Raw genomic sequence first — 21,501 nt, 5'->3', positions numbered from 1 at the left:
TGACAAATACAAAACTGAGGGCTGATAGGCCCAGTTGAGAAAGATAGGGATGTGTAGATCCAATATTCGTATTAGCCACTCATACTAACACTATTTGGGGGGTACACAGTTAATCAAAATGTAATCAAAGGAATCAGGGTTCAAAACAATATATACGTGTAGTTTGGGAGGCTTTATAACCTCAGAGGGGGAAATGTTGTATATAAAATATACATGAAATAAACACGAGGGAGACCTAGTATGAGTAGTATGTAATTTTATTGAAAATTCACTGGGCTGCCGTTCACCTAAGACACAACACACACAGATAAGCAAGGCACAAACCATACATGTATTTGATTAGTGCGGCAGGCCTCAGAGCGTAGGTGGACGGTCAACTAAGAGACACACACACACACACAGAGGCCTATGCTGCCACGCACACTCATACAGATGGAAAACAGAACATTATAAGAATAATAAAAGGAGTATTAGGATATTATAAGGATAATATAAGGATGATATGGATATTATAATGATATTGTGAAGAATGGAGTACAGAAAAGGGGGTAAAATACTTCCAAGCAGTATAACCATATATAAAACAGAAATGTAGAGCAAATATGAGAAGAAAAAAGCATTATAAAACAGAAATACAGAAAAATGTGAAAGAAACTTACTCATAATGCAATTGAAGGTGTGGAGGATTCTTTTCTCACGAGAAAAAGTCAGGAGTAACACAGACGAAGGCCTTAATTTTTAAGAGAGAACCAAGACCTACAGAACTCACACTTCTCGGCCTTTACATACAGCTGATATTGCAGAAGTAATACTTGCCGGACATGATTGATGTGCTCTTCCAGGGAAGTCAAATATACTAGGATATCATCAATGTAGGCGGTGACGTACCTCCCCAGCATGTCCCTCAGGACGTCATCGATTAAGTTCTGGAACACTGAAGGAGCTTTAGCAAGCACACACGGCATGACTAAGTATTCATAGTGCCTGGAGGTGGTACTAAAGGCCGTCTTCCACTCATCCCCCTTCCTGATGTGGATCAGGTTGTACGCACTACATAGGTCAAGCTTCGTGAAGATGGTCGCGGACCTTAGCAGTTCAAGGGCTGCGGGAACTAGTGGCAGGGGATACCGGTATTTCACTGTCACTTGTTTGAGGCCCCGATAATCAATACATGGTCGAATGCCCCTCCTTTCTTTTCTACTAAGAAGAACCCAGCGAATGCAGGGGGAGGTGGAGGGTTGAATGTAACCCTGTTGGAGGGCCTCCTGAATGTACTCTTCCATGGCCCGATGTTCAGCTTGGGAGAGCGGGTACACTCGACCCCGGGGTGGACTGGCTCTGGGTAGGTCTATAGCGCAGACGTAGGGTCTGTGTGGTGGTAAACCGCTTGCTCTTTCTTTGCTGAACACCTCGCAGAGGTCACGATATTCTGGAGGGACCATGACTGGAACATGAGACATAGGACTCTCCATTGTCGTGGTGATCACAGGGATCGTGGGGCCACTCAGGCAGTGGTGTAGACAGTACGGGGACCATTAGGTAACTTGTTTGTCCGTCCAAGATAGCTGAGGATTGTGACGTTCTAGCCAAGGTAGGCCGAGAATGATGGGGTGCCCGGTAGAGACTGTGATGTACAGGATGATGGCTTTGTGGTGAAGAGCACTGACTTGTAGGTTTATTGGCTGTGTGCAGTGTGATATAACCCCCCTCCTATTGGGGACCCATCGATGGATTGGACCTCTCGAGATTGGAGCAGGGGGCGTATGGAGAGGCTGAGATTCTGCGCTGTCATCTAACAAAGACAAATTACTGTAACATGACGGTGTGAGTGAATCTTGTTTTTGCTGACATCTTCTGTTTGCATGTAATTATATGGAAACAGTTAATTGTGATCATTTTAATGAATTAATTAACCAGTAACCAGCTCACATACTTGCAATTAGGTATGAATTTATTAATTCTCAGTGACATAATTTATTGTAATGTAATAGCATTTGTATATGAAAACGTGAACTTTTTTTTTGTTTGAAAATGAATTTTCAAATGAAAGTGATATAATTTGGCACTTGCAGTCAAATAAACCACTCCGGGGTGTATAGCAGTTTTACGGGGGGAAAAAATCAACACTGGGATGGTCATAGCTACATCAGGGCCACATCTCACCAGCCTGTCACAAATTTTTGTGTTTTTTATTTTTATTTGAGCCTCTAATAATAGACTGCTTTATATAATTATTCTTGCTTTATCTAAATTACATATTCCAATAAAAGACATTAAAAAAATTCAGGATCTCCAAAAAAGTGTAAATCACCAAGTGTAGATCCTCTAGTTTGTATAATAGCACTTTTCGGGTGTCTTTGCTCAGAGTTGTGTAGTTTGGATGGTGAAGGAGCATCAAGTGAAACACTTTTATATTCCTCAGTTCTGTGCTGAACCGCATCAATGCTGTGTGTGTGTGTGTGTGTGTGTGTGTGTGTGTATGAGTGGACCCTGATCAGCGTAGAGCTTACTGAAGCTTGGCCGGTAAAACATTTCAGCTCTGATGTTTCATGTTGCTGTATGCAACTGTTTTACGACTGTTGTTAAAAGTCATCCTGAGAAGATTACACTAGTTCTTCCAGAAAGACATGTAGTGTTAATACATTAACTTTTTTGATTTATTTAAGGAGGTGATTGGCTGCAATTTCATTTATCTTTTTCTTACCAAACAAATATAAACACCACAGCAAAACCTCCCCCAGAATGTTTCTTGGACATTTTGATGATGGAGTTACAACCTTTTCTTTTTTTGCACGTGTTTATATAGTCATGTGAAAAAGAAAGTACACCCTCCTTTAGTTCTATGTTTTTATAGATGTAAATAACACGTGTGTTGTCTTTACCTTGATAAACAAACAAATAACCTCAGGTGACAAAAAAAAATCACTAGAGATTTCAAAATGTATTCTTTTCCCCCCAGCCTTCATGACCATAGGTGAGGGTAGGAATGAAGATTGCCCGGTAGATCTAGATCTTTGCCTTCCGGCTCAGCTCTCTTTTCGTCACAAGGGTGCGGTAAAATGATTGCAATACCGCTCCCGCTGCTCCAATTCTCCGGCCAATGTCCCCTCACTCATGAACAAGACCCCAAGGTACTTGAACTCCTTCACTTGGGTTAAGTACTCATTCCCTACCCAGAGTAGGCACTCCATCGGTTTCCTGCTGAGAACCATGGCCTCAGATTTAGAGGTGCTAATCCTCATCCCAGCTGCTTCACACTCAGCTGCGAACCGATCCGGTTAGTGCTGGAGGTCACGGACCGATGATGCCATCAGGACCACATCATCTGCAAAAAGCAGCGATGAGATCATCAGGTCACCAAAATGCAACCCCTCCCCACCATGACTATACCTTGATTTCCTGTCCATGAATATCACAAACAGGATTGGTGACAAAGCGCTGCCCTGGCGGAGACCAACCCCCACCTGGAACGAGTCTGACTTTTTGCCGAGCATCAGGACACAGCTCTCGCTTTGGGCGTACAGCGATTGTATAGCCCTAAGAAGGGAACTCCTCACCCCATACTCCCTCAGAACCACCCACAGTAAACCGCTGGGGACCCAGTCATACGCCTTCTCCAAATCCACAAAACACATGTAGACTGGATGGACATACTCCCAGGCCCCCTCCAAGATCCTTGCAAGAGTAAAGCGCTGGTCCGTTGTTCCACGACCAGGACAGAATCCACATTGTTCCTCTTCAATCCGAGGCTCGACTGCTGGCCAAACCCTCCATTCCAGCACCCTGGAGTAGACTTTAGCAGGGAGGCTGAGAAGTGTGATACCCCTATAGTTGGCGCACACTCTCTGGTCCCCCTTTTTGAACAGGGGAACCATCACACCGGTCTGCCACTACTTGGGCACTGTCCCCGACATCCACACAATGTTTAAGAGGCGTGTCAACCAAGACAACCCCTCCACACCCAGAGCTTTCAGCATTTCTGGATGGATCTCATCAATCCCCGGGGGCTTGCCACTGTGTAGTTGTTTGACTACCTCAGTGACCTCCACCAGGGAAATTGACGATGATCCCCCATCAGCTTCCACCTCTGCCTCTACCATAGAGGGCGTGGTACACAGCTTGGATGGTTCCCCATTTCCCCCTTCCTGAGGTGGCGGATGGTTTTCCAGAAACGCCTTGGTGCCGACTGAAAGTCCTTCTCCCATGTCCTCTCCAAACTTCTCCCACACTCACTGCTTGGCCTCTTTCACGGCAGAGGCTGCAGCACTTTGGGCCTGTCGGTACCTTGCAAGTGCCTCCAGAATCCTCCGAGATAACACATCACGGAAGGCCTCCTTCATCAGTTGGATGGCTTCCCTGACCACCAGTGTCCACCACAATGTTCTGGGATTACCCCCCTTGAGGCACCTAAGAACTTGAGACCACAGCTCTCCACTGCAGCTTCAGCAATGGAAGCTTTGAACATTGCCCACTCAAGTTCAATGCCCCTAACCACCACAGGGATGCCAGAAAAACTCTACCGGACGTGTGAGTTGAAGATCTCGCGGACAGGGACCTCCTCCAGACGTTCCCAGTTCACCCGCACTACCCGTTTGGGCTTTTCAGGTCTGTCCAGAGTCTTCCCCCACCCCTTGACCCAACTCACCACCAGATGGTGATCAGTTGACAGCTCTGCCCCTCTCTTCACCCAAGTGTCCAGTAAATGCGGCCTCGGATCAGGTGATACGATTACAAAATCAATCATCAAACTTTGGCCTAAGGTGCTCTGGTACCACATACACTTATGAGCCTCCTTATGTTCGAACATGGTATTCGTTATAGACAGTCCATGACTAGCACAGAAGTCCAACAACAAACACCTGCTCGGGTTTAGATCGGGGAGGCCGTTCCTCCCAATCATGCCTCTCCAGGTATCTCCATCATTGCCCACGTGCACATTGAAGTCTACCAGCAGAACTATGGAGTCCCCTACTGGTACCCCATACAGGACTCCATGCAGGGTCTCCAAGAAGCCCGAGTACTCTGAACTGGTGTGCGGTGCATATGCACAGAAAACAGTCAGAGTCCCCTCCCCCCACAACCCTTAGGCGTAAGGAGGCGACCCTCTTGTCCACCGGTCTAAACTCCAACGTAACAGCGCTCAACCGGGGACTTGTGAGTATCCCCACACCTGCCTGGTGCCTCACACCAGATTATATCTCCACACTGGCCTGGGAACACCTGAGGAACCCCCAGTCAGAGCTGGTTAATGTGGCTTGGGAAAGGGAAGTTTGGGGTCCCCTGCTGGAGCTGCTGCCCCTGCGACCCAATAATGGATAAGCGGTTGAGGATGGATGGATGGATGGATGGATGAATAAATATTATACGGTAATTTTAAGAAATTTGAGTTCATATTGAGACCATTGACTTTCACAGTGTGTGATGTTAAGGTCTCTTCTGAAACATAAGAGGAGACGAATGTGGGAGACAATGTTATTTTTCTCAGGAGAAAGATTTGAGAAGCAGGAGAATTAAACAAAAGTTTCCATTTGATGTTCATGTAACCTCATGTCTAGCTTGGAGAAACATTTGCAATCTCATTTTTTTCCCTCTGGTATGTGTCCTACAGGCCATAAACACAGTAAATGTTTATGTACATGACATCGCAATCAGAACAAATAAACACATATGGCTTTCAGGGAAAGGTGGCAAGAAAAAATGGCCCATCTCTGAACAAACCACAATATCTTTTGGACTGATGAGACCAAGGTGGAGATATTTGGTCGTCATGTACAGCTCAATTTATTGCAAAAACCCAAACACAGCATATCACCACAAACACCTCATACCAACTGTCAAGCATGGTTGGTGAAGGGGTGATGATTTGCTCTTGTAGAAAATAATAGATCAACATTCTACAGAGGAAAATGCATTAAAAACGTTAGTTTTTAGCCTTATGGCTTTCCATAGTACCTCAGTGGTACGAGCACAGCATCTCAGGGTGAGTTTTTTGTGTATGCAGGCTTCCTTCCTTGTTTTGTGTGGGGGCGGGGCTGGAAGAAATCTATCCCAGTGGGAAAACAGAGTTCGACACAACATCTGTGTTCCAGTGATTCAGTTCCCCTGTTTCTCAGTCAGTGCACATACGTGATATCATGACATTTTCAGCAAGTTTCATCCGTAGTTCATGCTTTCACACTAGACCACAGAGAGAACTGGGTTACCTGGGGCTTGTAGAAAGGAGGTTTTCCTCCATATATTACAGTATATTACAACTGAAAAGGCTTTGAACTACAACAGTGATGATGGTAATCTATCTCTCTTTCTCCTCTGAACTCTACAAGTTTCATCAACATGCTTTTATAATTAAGAACATAGTATATTCCAACTGGTATATAATTAAAATACTACAGAAATGCGAGTACTGTGTCTGTGTTTATCAACTCAACTCTTCATCACACTTCACCAGAATTAGTTTACACTGACATCACTGGGGAACAGGTTTAACTGGAGCACTGAGAAATGTGGTTCCCCCTGTGTATTACAGCTAGAGAAGTATTTAAAGTACAGTAATTATGTTCTTCATGTAGCAACATTTACTCAACCCCTACACACCTTTAGAGTGGAAACACCCAGGCAAGATTTTCCTGTTGAACAAATGTAAGACTAGTATACAGTGTGCTTCATAGTTGTTGCATAACATTTTTTCTTTGTTTAACATGTAAAGTTTTCCCTTGTAAACCCCACCATGGAGCTTTGTTTGGTAAAATGGACAATGATGATGGCTTATGACACAATCCTAGAATATTGCTGATTAGTAATAAGTATTATTAATTAATATTGTACAGTAATATTAAGAAATGTTTGAATTCATATTGAGACCTTTGACTTGCACAGTGTCTGTAAGAGGAGACAAATGTGGGAGACAATGTTATTTTTCTCACGGGAAAAATTTGAGAAGCAGGAGAATTAAACAAAACTCTCCATTTCATGTTCATGTAACCTCATTTCTGGCTCAGAGAAACATTTGAGTTGGTAAAGAATTTTTTTATTTTTATTTCCTCTGGGATGTGACCTACAGGCTGTAAATACAGTATGTTCATGACATCACAATCAGAAAAAATTAACTCGTATGGCTTTCAGGGAAGGGTGTCTAGAAAAGTAGTATTAAAACTTGATAAAAAGACTAGATAAAAAGCCCCTTCTTTCTAAAAAGTAAATGAAGCATGATTTCAGTTTTCAAAATTGCATCTGAACAAACCACAATATCCTTTGGACTGATGAGACCAAGGTAGAGATGTTTGGTCATCATGCACAGCTCCATGTTTAGCAAAAACCAAACACAGCATATGACCACAAACACCTCAAACCTAGTGTCAAGCACGGTTGTTTTACAGCCACAGGACCTGGGAAACTTGCAGTCATTGAGACAACAATGGATTCCACTTTACACCAGAATATTCATGAGATAGACATTTATTATCTTTTTTATAAACTCAGGCTTTTGGTATTAATGTATAAATACTGATTATTTCACAAGCAACGTAGTTCACAATGATTCAAAATACTTCCATTTAAAGATTATGTCTTCTAAAGTCTTAAAATCATGTGATCTGGCTAAAATGTGTGCTACTTATAAACTCAAGGCATATAGCATATTAACATCTAGGCACAACATTGCAATAGTTTAAAACAATTTGTTTGTTTTTTTTGTTTTTTTAAACAGTTTTCCAAAGACGAAATGACGTGACCCACAAGAAAACGATCTTATCCGATAATCACGATAATCGTCAGGAGAAATAAACAACATTATTGTTATTTCATGTGCAGTTTGAATAACTATAAATACACATGAGCGGAGGTGAAGCTAGAGAGGTGGAGACAAACTGCATTGTGATCATATGTGGAACTGTCCCTTTATCAACCATTAGAAGTGAACAAGGAAGTGACTAAAGTGAAAGAGTAAAGCAGTTAGCTCCCAGCCAGAAGAAACCCTTATTTTCACATTAATTTCTGAAATTAACTGCAGGATATTCACTGACTCTGGAATATAAATGCAGACAATTCTCACTCCCTGAAAAGAGGCAAGTAAAATAAAGGTATGTACTTCAGTGAATGTTTTATAGTTCAGAGGTTTTGTCAGTGTGTGATTTATCAGGATAAACTGCACATGTTAACAATATCAGACAGAGACAGGGTCTCTAACACACTGCTGAAATACAAACTGATTATAACTGTGTGTTTTTAAACTGTCTATTTAATGATCAGTGATCAACCAAGACAGCAAAGCTGAAAAACAGAGTCAAAGGTTCCTTTATTTTATTAACTGCTCAAAAGTGGAGAGTTGAACTGATTCCAGCATGAACACTTAAATACAAGTTAAAATACAATTATACTTTACACTTAATGACTACATTTGTCCAAATGTGTGAGCTAAACTGAATTACCTGTATGAAAAGTGTGTGTGTGTGTGTGTGTGTGTGTGTGTGTGTGTGTGTGTGTGTTAGAAATACAGAGGTGAGCACTGGGTGAAACATAAACACTTCTACAAACATATCAGGAAGTGAGAAACTGTGAATGATACAGTTAGTGAGCTGAGAGCTGTGAGAATGATCAGTGAAATTCTGTGTTTATTACAATCTAATGAAGATGAGGAATGTTTACGTGTGTTTTATATCACAGTCTAAATGCTTCCAGTGTCACTGCTTATGTTTAACACTGCAGACAGGCATGCTGAGTCAAACAGACTAATATCACCTCATACTGTTACATGTGTTAACTGAATCATGTGATTTCTTTCTGAAAATTAAAAACACAGGAGGGAGTAAATGGCTGAATCTTCATCACCAACAAAAGCCAACAGAAGGAGCAGCATGGAACAACCAGGTTCCTGTATGTTATCCAGCTTATACATGATATTTGTATTTATTAAATAGTTATGAAGTAGTAATTTACTGTTTCTATAATAACAATTAATTCACAAGGTGGTGAGATGTGCATGGTGATGTGATAGATAATTTAATGAAGGAATATCACTATTATGAAATTTTGTCTGAAATTAATTGTTATAAAAATGATCTCAATGTACGGTTTAATTGTTGTTTTTTTCTGGTGATTTTATGCTGCTCTTGTCAGGTAAGAATAACACTTGTGTAATAATGCACAAACATGTTAGAAAGTTTATTTATTGACACTGATCATTTAACTATGGAGGAATATTTATTAGTTAAATATTTAAATATATGTTTAAATAATTCAATAATTAGATATGTAGGCTAGTGAAAACTCAAAATAAACAAATACACAAATCTGGAAATGAACATTTTTTTCCATATGCCCCACAACATTTAAAGTAATTAGACTGATAAAAGCAACTTTGTTAAAGAAAAATGTGTTATTGTTGGAGTGTAAGAGAAATTAAGCATGCAATTTTATGTAAAAATAATCAGCTCTGGGATGATAATGACTCTTTGGGTCATCACACCACCCTGTCGGTGATTATTTTTAATGCAGGTGCTTGTGGTTTTTTTCTTATGTAAGAGCTTAGTCTTAACACTTAATGTGGTGGTTTAAACAATGCCGTGCATTTTAAGTAGTTCACCTGTATTTTAATGAAGCATATTTGGAATATTAAGCATGTGCTCTTGGTGTATGTCTATATCTATAATAAATGTATTGCATTATTGACAAAAGAAAATACATAGATGTACTTTATTATAAAATAAAGATGTCCAGAGGCATATAAGTAGCCTTAATGGTCTTGTTTTTGCAGTATTGATTTTTGGTGTCTATAGTTTTATAAAACTGGCTGAATAATTACTTAATATGAGTTTTTTAAATAGCAAATTTTTTCTTAACTGTTCTTTGATTTTGATTTTTAAACAGCCTTAAATTTTATTATCTCAAACCTGCAAATAGCCTGCATGTAGAAATTCTGGTCTGTGATTTTCACAGCTTCACCACAGATGAAGTTTACTGTATAGAGACATGGTTGAAAGAAATTACAGTATTTCTACACTATTTATAAACAATGTGTAACCTTTTGTTCTATCAAACCTAGTTTCTTGTGACTCCAGCAGTCTCCTGTCTGAAGATCAGCTGCAGTGTTTGGTCTGTCTGAATGTGTTCACTGATCCAGTCACCACTCCATGTGGACACAACTTCTGCAAGAGCTGCCTTACACAGCGCTGGGAGAAGAGTCAACACTGTCACTGTCCATTATGTAAAGAGAAATTCACCAAGAGACCTGAACTGAAGATTAATACAACACTGAGAGGGGTTGCAGATCACTTCAAGAAGAAAAGTAGTCCTGACAAACCAGAGGTTCTTTGCGATGCCTGCACTGGAGAGAAGCTGAAGGCCCTGAAATGCTGTCTGGATTGTTGTGCAAGTTTGTGTGAAACTCATCTAGAGTTTCATAATAATATGCCCAAACATAAGAAACACAAACTAATAAACCCTGTGGAGAACATGGAGGCCTACATCTGCCAGAAACATGAGAGAGCTCTGGAGCTGTTCTGTAGAGATGATCAGACGTGTGTGTGTAAGTTCTGCACTGAAGGAGATCACAAGAATCACAACACTGTTCCTATAGAGGAGGAAAACAGAGAGAGGAAGGTGAGAAACACTGATTAATATCAGATTTGGTTATGCTTATGGATGTTACATTTTAATTTATCCAGTAGTAGATCAGATTGGAAGGTTTTGAATTCAATTTCTGGGACTTCTTTAATCTTCACTGTTCAGCTATATGATTTGTTTCGACTTCACTTGCAAAATTATTTACGTTAATAAAACATTATGAGAAAATTATTTACTATACTAAAACTTATATCTTACACCACATATGGGGATAAATTTAGACAAATCACTTTTTTTAATAAAACTATTTTTCTTTTACTCTGTCCTCAGACACAGCTGGAGAAAACACAGACAGATGTGCAGCAGATGATTCAGGACCGACTGAAGAAGCTCCAAGAGATAAAACACTCAGTAGAGCTCAGTAAAGTGTGTTCAATATGACATGAGTTAATAGCTGCTACATTCAGTAGTTTTTTTTTTTTTTTTTTTAATTTTGTAGAAATGAGCAAACTGCATTAAATATTGTTTCACTATTCAGTGTTATCTGATGGAAGTGAAAATGTGTTCCTCCTTTAGAGAAGCACAGAGAAAGAGAAAGCAGACAGTGTTGAAGTCTTCACTGCTCTGATTCGCTCCATTGAGAGAAGTCAGGCTGAGCTGCTCGATGTGATGGAGGAGAAGCAGAAAGCAGCAGAGAGGCAGGCTGAAGGACTCATTAAAGAGCTGGAGCAGGAAATCACTGTGCTAAAGAGGAGAGACACTGAGCTGGAGCAGCTCTCACACACTGAGGAGCATCTCCACCTCCTACAGGTCAGTGTTCCTCTCTCTGCTCACTGGCAATGCAGAACATCACAGAACAACACTCACCATGCTGAGGGATTTCTCCTCTCTCCTGCTCTACTGTAGATTTACTCCTCCATGTGCAGCCCTCCACACACCAAGAACTGGACTGAGATCAGTATTAACACTGATCTGAGTGGGGACACTGTGAGGACAGCTCTGTCTCAGCTTCAGAAGACTCTGAATGAGAAACTCACTAAAACACTGGATGACAATTTGAAGGAAACAGGTCAGAAACTTTCATATTTAACACTCTTTCAGTTATAAGTCTAAAACGTGTTTCATTGAAATGATCTTAAATCTAATGAAAGTGATGTTTTGTGGTAATTAGTTTCCACAGAACTGAAGAGGATTCAGCAGTATGCAGGTACAGTGAGGGTACTGTGTGTGTGTGTGTGTGTGTGTTCTCTTCTTTTACATTTTCCTACCATCAACTGTACAAGTTTTCTCTTTTTACAAGAGATCATTTAAAATGTTTCATTATTTAATCTTCTACAAATCCTCTTATAAATCCTAATGAATCTGATCCACTGATGATGATTTAATATTTTTACCTGCAAACTCACATCTCACTCTGTGTTTCTTGCAGTGGATGTGACTCTGGATCCTGATACAGCTCATCCTGATCTCATCCTGTCTGCTGATGGAAAACAAGTGACACATGGAGACACAGAACAGTATCTCCCTGATACACCAAAGAGGTTTAATACATGTGTTAATGTTCTGGGAAAGCAGAGTTTCTCCTCAGGGAGATTTTATTATGAGGTGCAGGTCAGAGGGAAAACTGCGTGGGATTTGGGAGTAGCCAAAGAGTCCATTAAAAGGAAGGGGATGATTATACAGAGTCCTCAAAATGGATTCTGGACTGTGGTACTGAGGAATGAGAATCAGTATAAGGCTCGTGCTGATCCCTCTGTCCTCCTCACACTGAGAGAGAAGGTGGAGAAGGTGGGGGTGTTTGTGGATTATGAGAAGGGTCTGGTCTCCTTTTATGATGTGAAGTCCAGCTTTCATATCTACTCTTTCACTGCTCAGTCTTTCACTGAGAAACTCTATCCACTCTTCAGTCCTGATTTAAATGAAGAAGGTAAAAATTCAGCACCACTGATCATCTCTCCTGTATTTAACACTGAATGAATTTTCACCTCACAGATTTAATCATCTATTAAATGGCGAGAATAATTTTTTCTTTTTTTTAACTTTTTCTAGTAAATTTTAGAAATAAATATTCCCTTTTAAAATGCTGTACAGATTATTTTAATACTTGTTTGTTTTGGATAAAAAAATTAATTCTTCAATCTGTTTTTTACACATTATGATTGTGGAACTTTATCACTCCAAATCAAATATGAATAAAGATCAATTACAGTTCACACTGAGTTTTACTGCAGAATTTAATATCAATAAAATGAATGAAGTTCAGCTGCTGATGTCTGTAGATACAACCAAACACCACTGATTTATTTGTATTTATTAAATAGTCATGCAGTAGTAAGTTACTGTTTCTATAGTAACAACTAATTAACAATGACTTGCACTGCATGGTGGATGTGCTACATCATTTATTGAAGGACTGGCACCATATGAAATTTTGGCTGAAATTAACTGTTATAAAAATGATCTCAATGAACGGTTTAATTGTTTTTCTGATTTTATGCCACTGATTCCAGATAAGAACACTTTTGTAATAATGCACAGACATCTCAGAAAGCTATGTATTATAACTATAATATTTTAATTGAGTGTTAAAAAGTGTTATTGTTAGGGTGGTGCAGTGATACAGTGTAAGAGAAATAAAGCACTCAAGCATGTACAGTTTTCTGTAAAAAATAATCAGCTCTGGGATGATGGAGCTTTGTGTCATCATTCCACCCTGTCAGTGATTATTTTTAATGCAGGTGCTTGTGTTTTTCTTATGCAAGAGCTACATTTGCAAATAATTTAACAACATCAACAAGAGCCTTTAAAATTCAAGTGTGAGTTTAGATTAGAATAAAAAGCTTTTTCGTATCAGTACAGGAAAACACATACAGGGTACTTGAATAGCCTGGAAAAGCATTATATTCACTTTCAACAAATTTAAGGCCATGAAAAGTCTTAAATAGTGGGGAAAAGGCTTAAAAATAATTTGCAGAGGTCTTACATTGTGGAGTGTGAACAGAGTTGACGTTTGAATGATCAAACGTGTTTTTGATTGGTTGGTGGTTACTATGGTAACTGCTTTGCATGCTAACAGAGCTGCTACAGTGGTACGGGATGCGCTGAGTTGGATGTGAAGTAATGGGGAAATGTAAATCTAACAGCAAGTGGCCAGAAAATAATCAATTCTCGGACTGGTTAAAAGCAGTACCAGGAAATGATTTGGAAACCCACAGAAGCATTTGAGAGAAATGCTTTAAAATTGGCTCCACGGGTGTTCAGGTCGTGGAATGACACATGCAAGGGGAAAAGCTGAAACAGTACAGTATGCGTGAGATATAGCAAAATCCTATTGCTGCCAGGTAGCCAAGCAGTGCAACTACTGAAACTACTAGCATACAAGTGTACAAACTTCCAGCCAGTCATCATTCAACATCTGAGCAATCTTTTGCTCTAGGCCCACTCTGAAAACAGAGGTTATCTGGTATTACGGACACTGGAGAATCATCACTCATACACTTCCACTGACAGCAATTGTTATTGACTCAGTTTTTAAAGCAATGTTTCCCAACTCTGAGCTTGTGAAGACCTTCACATGTGGACGAGACAAGACTGGTTACATCACCAGGTTCACTTTGGCTCTGTACGCTAAAACAAATAACATTGTGCAGGGCAATAAACAAGGCTGTGTTTGTGGTCAATGTTGATGAGAGTCTAAAGAAAACAACCAAGACCAAGCAAAGGGATAATTTAAAATTATAAAGAATCATTAAAGGAATAAAATTATAGAGATTCATTGAGATAATAATAGTGATTGTTATATTAAAATGTTTAATCCCTACAGTTTTTTTATACAATTTAATTAAGTCTTACCACTAAATGTGATGGTTTACACAATGCTTTGTGTGGCAATATTCCAATATGAAGGGAAAATGTCTACCCTGCCGACCACACCAGAATGTGCCAAAATTCCCAATTGGAGGGAGATGTTTATCCCAAATTCAGTATATCCAACTATGCCACCCTGGGGGAGGACCAGGGAAATACTCCCAAACAAAAGGCACACAAGTTTTACCAATCAGGGCAAGGAACACGAGTGAGACATGAGTACGAATATATATATATATATAAAAAAATGACATTTTATTATGACACTTCAGCATCATTTAAAACTTAACATGAAAATATAAAAACACTTTCCCATGAAACACAACATGGGTTTTAAAACTAACAACTTCTCCAGGCCCAGGCTTGGCAGGGACAAGGCAGGCCAGCTACAACTCGGGAGTTCATCCAAACCCACTGCAAGTCATACCAAAAATAAATAAATAAATAAATAAATAAATAAATAAATAAATAATCACACTACCTGCACCATAAGGAAGTTGTGTTGGCACACTGAGAAGCACACCACCGACTAAATGCAGCTAGCCTCCCCTGTACCACCAAGACTCACTGACTCCTGGAGAGAAAGAAGACACCAGCTAACCCAAAGTTACACAGGCACTAAACGACAAATATTACAGACACTGTGGTATGGTAGCTATAACACCCAGGCCCACTGACACCACCCCAAGAAATGGAGGCAGTTGACAACACCCAAGGAGAACCAGAATTATGGTCAATACAAATGACAATTATGGCCACTATAGCATGGAGACAGTAAGGCTCAACATACACCCTCTCAGTAGCAAAGTGGTTAGGTGGAATCACAAACCTGAAACTGGTTAGAGGCTAGGAAACACTAGTTTTACCACTTCTTTTACTATGTGGTTACAAAAACCAGACATACATCCAAAACTAAAGAAAAACAAAATACATAAAACCATAAGACAGAACAGGACATAAAAGCAAACCAATTGTTGAAGCAAAACAGTCATTAAAGCAAAACAGCAGCGGCATCACATGTAGCGTCTTTGGCTAGGAGTTCGTCTTAGAGAAGATTTAGCTCAACTCCCCACTCTCACCTTAACACAAAGATAACCTAAATCTATCAAGCCCCAATGTGAAAAAGGGAGAGGTACACTTACCCTTAGATTGAACAAACACCAGACGCGAAGTTGTATAATTACTCACAGGTACCGCGGCTCGACATACATACTCATCATTCAGCCACCGGCTAAATGTTTACGCGATCTCTGGCGCCAATTCGCCATAATGCACGCGCCATAAGCGTCGCTCTAAAACTATAAAAACACGCAAATTAGCCTTGAGGTATTCATCTCGTTACGCCATGACAAATCCTGAACGTACCTGAATGTAAGCGGGAACCCAGAAATGCCAGGGGAGCGAGGGACTCAGAATCACCAAGACACGCATCTGTTTACCAATATAAGGGTCCTTAAATAATCGGGTAGCTCTCATCCTATTGGTCTACTGAACCCATATCCCCCATTACACTATTTATAAACAATGTTTAACTTTTGTTCTATCAAACCTAGTTTCTCGTGACTCCAGCAGTCTCCTGTCTGAAGATCAGCTGCAGTGTTCGGTCTGTCTGAATGTGTTCACTGATCCAGTCACCACTCCATGTGGACACAACTTCTGCAAGAGCTGCCTTACACAGTGCTGGGAGAAGAGTCAACACTGTTACTGTCCATTATGTAAAGAGAAATTCACCAAGAGACCTGAACTGAAGATTATTACAACACTGAGAGAGGTTGCAGATAACTTCAAGAAGGGAAGTATCCTGACAAACCTGAGGTTCTTTGTGATGCCTGCACTGGAAAGAAGCTGAAGGCCCTGAAATCCTGTCTGGATTGTGTTGGCTCAAATTTAGCCTATTACCCAAAAACATTTAAAATTCAACTTAGAAGCCAATACTCACATCTACCTCTGAGCCCAGTTGGAGATAGAAAAAATACACCAGCCGTGAGTGAGAAGAAGCAAGGGTCCAGCTTTATTGTTCCATTCCACCACACGAGATCCACACCGATGAGAATTCTCAGAGGTGATCCCAATACCCTGAGCTTAAGCTCCAGTATTTATACTGCATTTACACACTAAATAACCCATATGTTTCAAGAAGACTATGATCTCACTACCAATAGGGTTAAAAAAGAGCTAATTTACCTTACTCTTATGTTCCAGAAAAGGGCTATTTCACTTACACATAGAATTGAAACCAGGAGTTTTTAATTTACACATAAAATCAGAACCCAGGCATTTCTAATAACCCAGAAAATAAAAACCCAGAGTTTCTAGTTACTCAGAGGATCAGAATTTTCAGTTACCTAGGGCATCAGAAACCAGAATTCTCAGTTACCTTAGGGCCTCAGAAACTTCACTTTTCAATTACCTAGAGGATAGAAGATGACGTAGACAAGACTAAACAACCGGGAGGGACCTTGGTCTTATCGTTATCTCGAGGGGGGGTCAGTTTGACCCAGCCACCCTTATAACTGGCTCCTCATGGTTCTTTCTTAAAATTAAGGCCTTCCTTGTGAGCCAAGAACCCTGACCATTTGAGTCATGAGTAAGTTTACATTTTCCTGTATTTCTAGTTTATAATTTATTTTCATATTTGCACTATATTTCTTATTTTATATAAATTTATACTACTTGAAAAGCGGTTTACTGTACTTCCAACTTCTTAATATCATTACAGTTCTACTGTCCTGCATATCCTACTATTCTGTTTTTTTTATAGAGTTTCTCTATTACTATAAGATATTATTAAAGTTATTCATGTGTGTATGAGAAAGAGAGAGAGTGTGTGTATGTTGTGTCTACTTGCCCGCCCTTGACTGTACGAGCGTGTGTGTGTGTGTGTGTGTGTGTATTAGCCCTCCTCAGCTCAGCTCGTATACCTCTTTTTGGCTTTTTTGACTACTACTGCTCTTAAAGATCTTTAAAGTGTAATTCCAATTTGTCAATGTCCGCCTAATCCTGCTTCTATGTGTCTAGGTGCCCGTCTTTTCTTCTTTTCCCCTTTGCTGGATGCTAGGTCTCCCTTATGTTTATTGTATATTTATGACATTTTTTATCCACAACAATTGTTGTGCAAGTTTGTGTGAAACTCATCTAGAGTTTCATAATAATATGCCCAAACATAAGACGCACAAACTAATAAACCCTGTGGAGAACCTGGAGGACTACAAATGCCAGAAACATGAGAGAGCTCTGGAGCTGTTCTGTAGAGATGATCAGACGTGTGTGTGTAAGTTCTGCACTGAAGGAGATCACAAGAATCACAACACTGTTCCTATAGAGGAGGAGAGCAGAGAGAGGAAGGTGAGAAACACTGATTAATATGAGATTTTGAAATTCTTATAGATATTGCAATTAAATTTATCCTGTGGTAGATAGATTTTGACTTCAGATAGAACTGATCCAAGAAAATAATTAATTGACAATAATAATAATTTTAATTACTGAAAATTATTTGTTACACCACTCATAGGGAAAATTATGACAATTCACTTTTAACAAAACAGAGGGACAAATTTAATAAGTATAAAATCAAATATATTTCTTCTACTCTGTCCTCAGACACAGCTGGGGAAAACACAGAAACATATGTAGCAGATTCAGGACCGACTGAAGAAGATCCGAGAGATCAATCACTCAGTAGAGCTCAGCAAAGTGTGTGGAAAAATACTTTGTGTATAGTTTACTTTACTTTGTATAAATGAACAAACTGCATTAAACACTGTTTCACTATTCAGTGTAATCTGATGGAAGTGAAAATGTGTTCCTCCTTTAGAGAAGCACAGAGAAAGAGAAAGCAGACAGTGTTGAAGTCTTCACTGCTCTGATTCGCTCCATTGAGAGAAGTCAGGCTGAGCTGCTGGAGGTGATGGAGGAGAAGCAGAAAGCAGCAGAGAGGCAGGCTGAAGGACTCATTAAAGAGCTGGAGCAGGAAATCACTGTGCTAAAGAGGAGAGACACTGAGCTGGAGCAGCTCTCACACACTGAGGAGCATCTCCACCTCCTACAGGTCAGTGGTCCTCTCCCTGCTCACTGGCAATGCAGAACATCACAGAACAACACTCACCATGCTGAGGGAATTCTCCTCTCTCCTGCTCTACTGTAGATTTACTCCTCCGTGTGCAGCCCTCCACACACCAAGAACTGGACTGAGATCAGTTTTAACACTGATCTGAGTGGGGACACTGTGAGGACAGCTCTGTCTCAGCTTCAGAAGACTCTGAATGAGAAACTCACTAAAACACTCAATGACAAGTTAAAGGAAACAGGTGAGAAACTTTCATATATAACACTCTTTCAGTTACAAGTCTAAAACGTGTTTCATTGAAATGATCTTAAATCTAATGAACGTAAAACTTAAATCTTAAAACTAATGAAAGTGATGTTTTGTGGTAATTAGTTTCCACAGAACTGAAGAGGATTCAGCAGTATGCAGGTACAGTGAGGGTACTGTGTGTGTGTGTGTTCTCTTCTTTGACATTTTCCTACCATCAACTGTACAAGTTTTCTCTTTTAAAATGAGATCATTTAAAATGTTTCATTATTTAATCTTCTACAAATCCTCTTATAAATCCTAATGAAATATGTTGCATTAAAATGATCATGATCTTAAATCTAATGAAAGTGATGTTTTGTTGTGATTAGTTTCCACAGAACTGAAGAGGATTCAGCAGTATGCAGGTACAGTGAGCTTTCTGATTTCCTCTCATATTAAAATGTACATATCAGCATTACACCACTGCATCATCAGACTGATTTTCATCTGTAGATCTCTCCAGCTAAAAGGAAGCCTTAAAGTGTCTCTCATTATCCTCCTCACTATAGCTCCCTATTACTGTCATGCACTAAAGCCCTTAAACTCTTTTCTACTTTAGAAAGACTTCTTCTTACATTTCAGTCATGCTGGAAACATGTATGTAGAATGTTTTAGAGTTTTTAAAATTCTAAAACACACACAAAAAACTATTCAATATTCAAGAAGTTGCACAATTTCTAGATCTCTATTTAAATGTAAGCAAATTTATGATATTGACTGCTATGGCCAAACTTTCGACACAAATAATAATAATAAAACAAAGGTTTAATTAGATTTTAAAATAAAATATAATAAAATGTTTTGATAAAAATAATCCAAAATTAATCAAAATTATTTAGTATTTTAACAATTTCAAAGTAAACACCCTTTTTGCCTAGAATTTCTAGAAATGTATTCTTGGCATTTTTTCAGCGGATTTCTTGACGAATCCCCTTGAGATTCTTTTTAAACAGTATTAAAGGAGTTCCCACCTTTGCTGGTGCACCAAGTAATCCATTTAAAAATATATAGGCCTATATATATATATATATATATATATATATATATATATATATATATATATATATATATATATATATATATATATATATTTTTTTTTAATAAAATGTTTCAGTGAAAATGAGAGGGGGAGTGGGAGAGATGTTTTTATGTAAGGCTTCCCTGTAATGCCTCAAGGACTGTTTATCCGGAAAATAGTATCTCGTGTTATACAACTCGATTATCAAAAACTATCAATCTAAAAGGAGAATGGCAAGTCCGGTTAATCGAATTTGAATATCCGCTGTCATGGTACACATTTAATGAGGAAGATGCTACGTTCATTTTCAACTATGGTGAAACAACAAAGACTGAGAATTGGGTCACCGAATATAATATTGAAGGCAGTATATCAAATGCATCTTACAGGTTAAAGACTGGATATTATGACGACGGCGTTTTTTTTTTGATCGGGAGATCAACGTGTCCCTGATACACCGTGCGAGTCTCGGCTATGATCATGTTAAAAATACAAATTTTCTCAAAGGCCCTCAGAAGACATCGCTGACATTTTATGGAAAGGTGGCCAATATTTTAGGATTAAAACCTGGGGTTGCTATTGAAACTACGGACCATGCTCTTGAAAGGTCTGGGATGACTTATGCGCTTTTTCAGGCTGACATTACTGCAGGGTTTTACAGTATGTATATTTATACCGATATCATAGAATACCAGACCGTGGGGGATTTCTACGTGCCGCTACTGAGATGTGTACATATAGAGGGGGAGAACCACAAGAATGTTAGTGTTAGATACGACACCCCACACTACGTATCGGTTAATAAATCGTCCGTGAATGAGATAACCATACAGGTGAAAGACAATCAAAATCGAGATGTGCGCTTCAGTTACGGGAAGTTGTGTGCCAAGCTGCATTTTAGACCTGTGAAACAATTTGTTTTAAAAATAATAATAATAATAATGTCATATTTCAACAATCACCACACAGACCCTCTGCGTTATGTCCAATATGACCAGAATCAAGCGGGGAATGGGCTCCCCGGTTATGCAGGGGGCGGAGTTATGTATGGAGCCACTTTAGGGGGTGTGTTTAAAGGTCTAAAGGGACATGATTATGACCGTGTGTTGAAGATGTATACCGGCGATTTTATTAAAAATGACAAGATGGTGTCAGCATTTATGAAAAAACTAAAACTAAAAAAAGGTCTTTGTAATGAAAATGTTTTCAGATGTATTCGTTGTGTTCAGACAGGTAACATGTTTATGTCTAACACTAGATGTTTTCAATAAAAACAAAGAAAAGAGATTTCTTCTTTTGACTCTTTATTATTATTATTATTAACATTTATATTATTATTGTTATACATACATCACATACAGCAATACAGATAATAACAAGATCATAAACAATAGAAAACTCGTGGATTAAAAATGTAGCCAGTGACTCATGTCAAGAGTGGGTAATTTGAATACAGGGCCATCTGAATCATTTGTTTGTGCTGATGTGTGCTTGGAAGTATTTTCTGTTTTTTACGCTTCTTAGACGAGTTGGTTATAGGCGAAGTCGATTTGGTTTTGAAAGAGTTAATTGCGTGTCTGACAGAATGGCTTGGCACCGTTGAGTATGGTATGTTTAAAGTAGCAAAAACCTCCAGAAATTCGAGCCAGCCGACAGGTCTTCAGGCATAAGATATCTTTTGCAGAGCCATGATGCCTTT

General features: G+C 39.2%; 2 protein-coding genes across 4 annotated transcripts in view; both read left to right on the top strand.

Moving 5' to 3' along the window:
• Positions 1-7,894: 7,894 nt before the first annotated feature.
• Positions 7,895-13,174, top strand: LOC108261879 (zinc-binding protein A33). 3 transcript variants are annotated; one of them, XM_053681913.1, is made up of 8 exons: positions 7,895-8,078; positions 8,798-8,865; positions 10,040-10,596; positions 10,891-10,986; positions 11,137-11,370; positions 11,467-11,629; positions 11,732-11,767; positions 11,990-13,174. In XM_053681913.1, exons 2-8 carry the CDS (start codon positions 8,808-8,810, stop codon positions 12,535-12,537), a joined length of 1,692 nt encoding a protein of 563 aa, XP_053537888.1. In that variant the 5' UTR covers positions 7,895-8,078; positions 8,798-8,807; the 3' UTR covers positions 12,538-13,174. The 3 variants fall into 3 exon arrangements, with proteins under 3 accessions (XP_053537888.1, XP_053537887.1, XP_053537886.1); XM_053681912.1 differs by having other exon boundaries at positions 7,896-8,063; positions 8,798-8,871; XM_053681911.1 differs by having other exon boundaries at positions 7,896-8,078; positions 8,798-8,871; positions 11,990-13,173.
• LOC108267935 (E3 ubiquitin-protein ligase TRIM39) overlaps positions 8,092-21,501 on the top strand; it is a 66,606-nt gene continuing 53,196 nt past the window's right edge. The window contains exon 1 of the mRNA XM_053681950.1: positions 8,092-8,151. Within this exon, the coding sequence (XP_053537925.1) occupies positions 8,150-8,151 (2 nt within the window). The 5' untranslated portion in view covers positions 8,092-8,149. The remainder of the gene's footprint in view (positions 8,152-21,501) is intronic.

The sequence above is a fragment of the Ictalurus punctatus genome, chromosome 7, assembly GCF_001660625.3.
Source record: "Ictalurus punctatus breed USDA103 chromosome 7, Coco_2.0, whole genome shotgun sequence".
NCBI lineage: Eukaryota > Metazoa > Chordata > Actinopteri > Siluriformes > Ictaluridae > Ictalurus > Ictalurus punctatus.
This window is presented reverse-complemented; position numbering and strand designations above follow the sequence as displayed.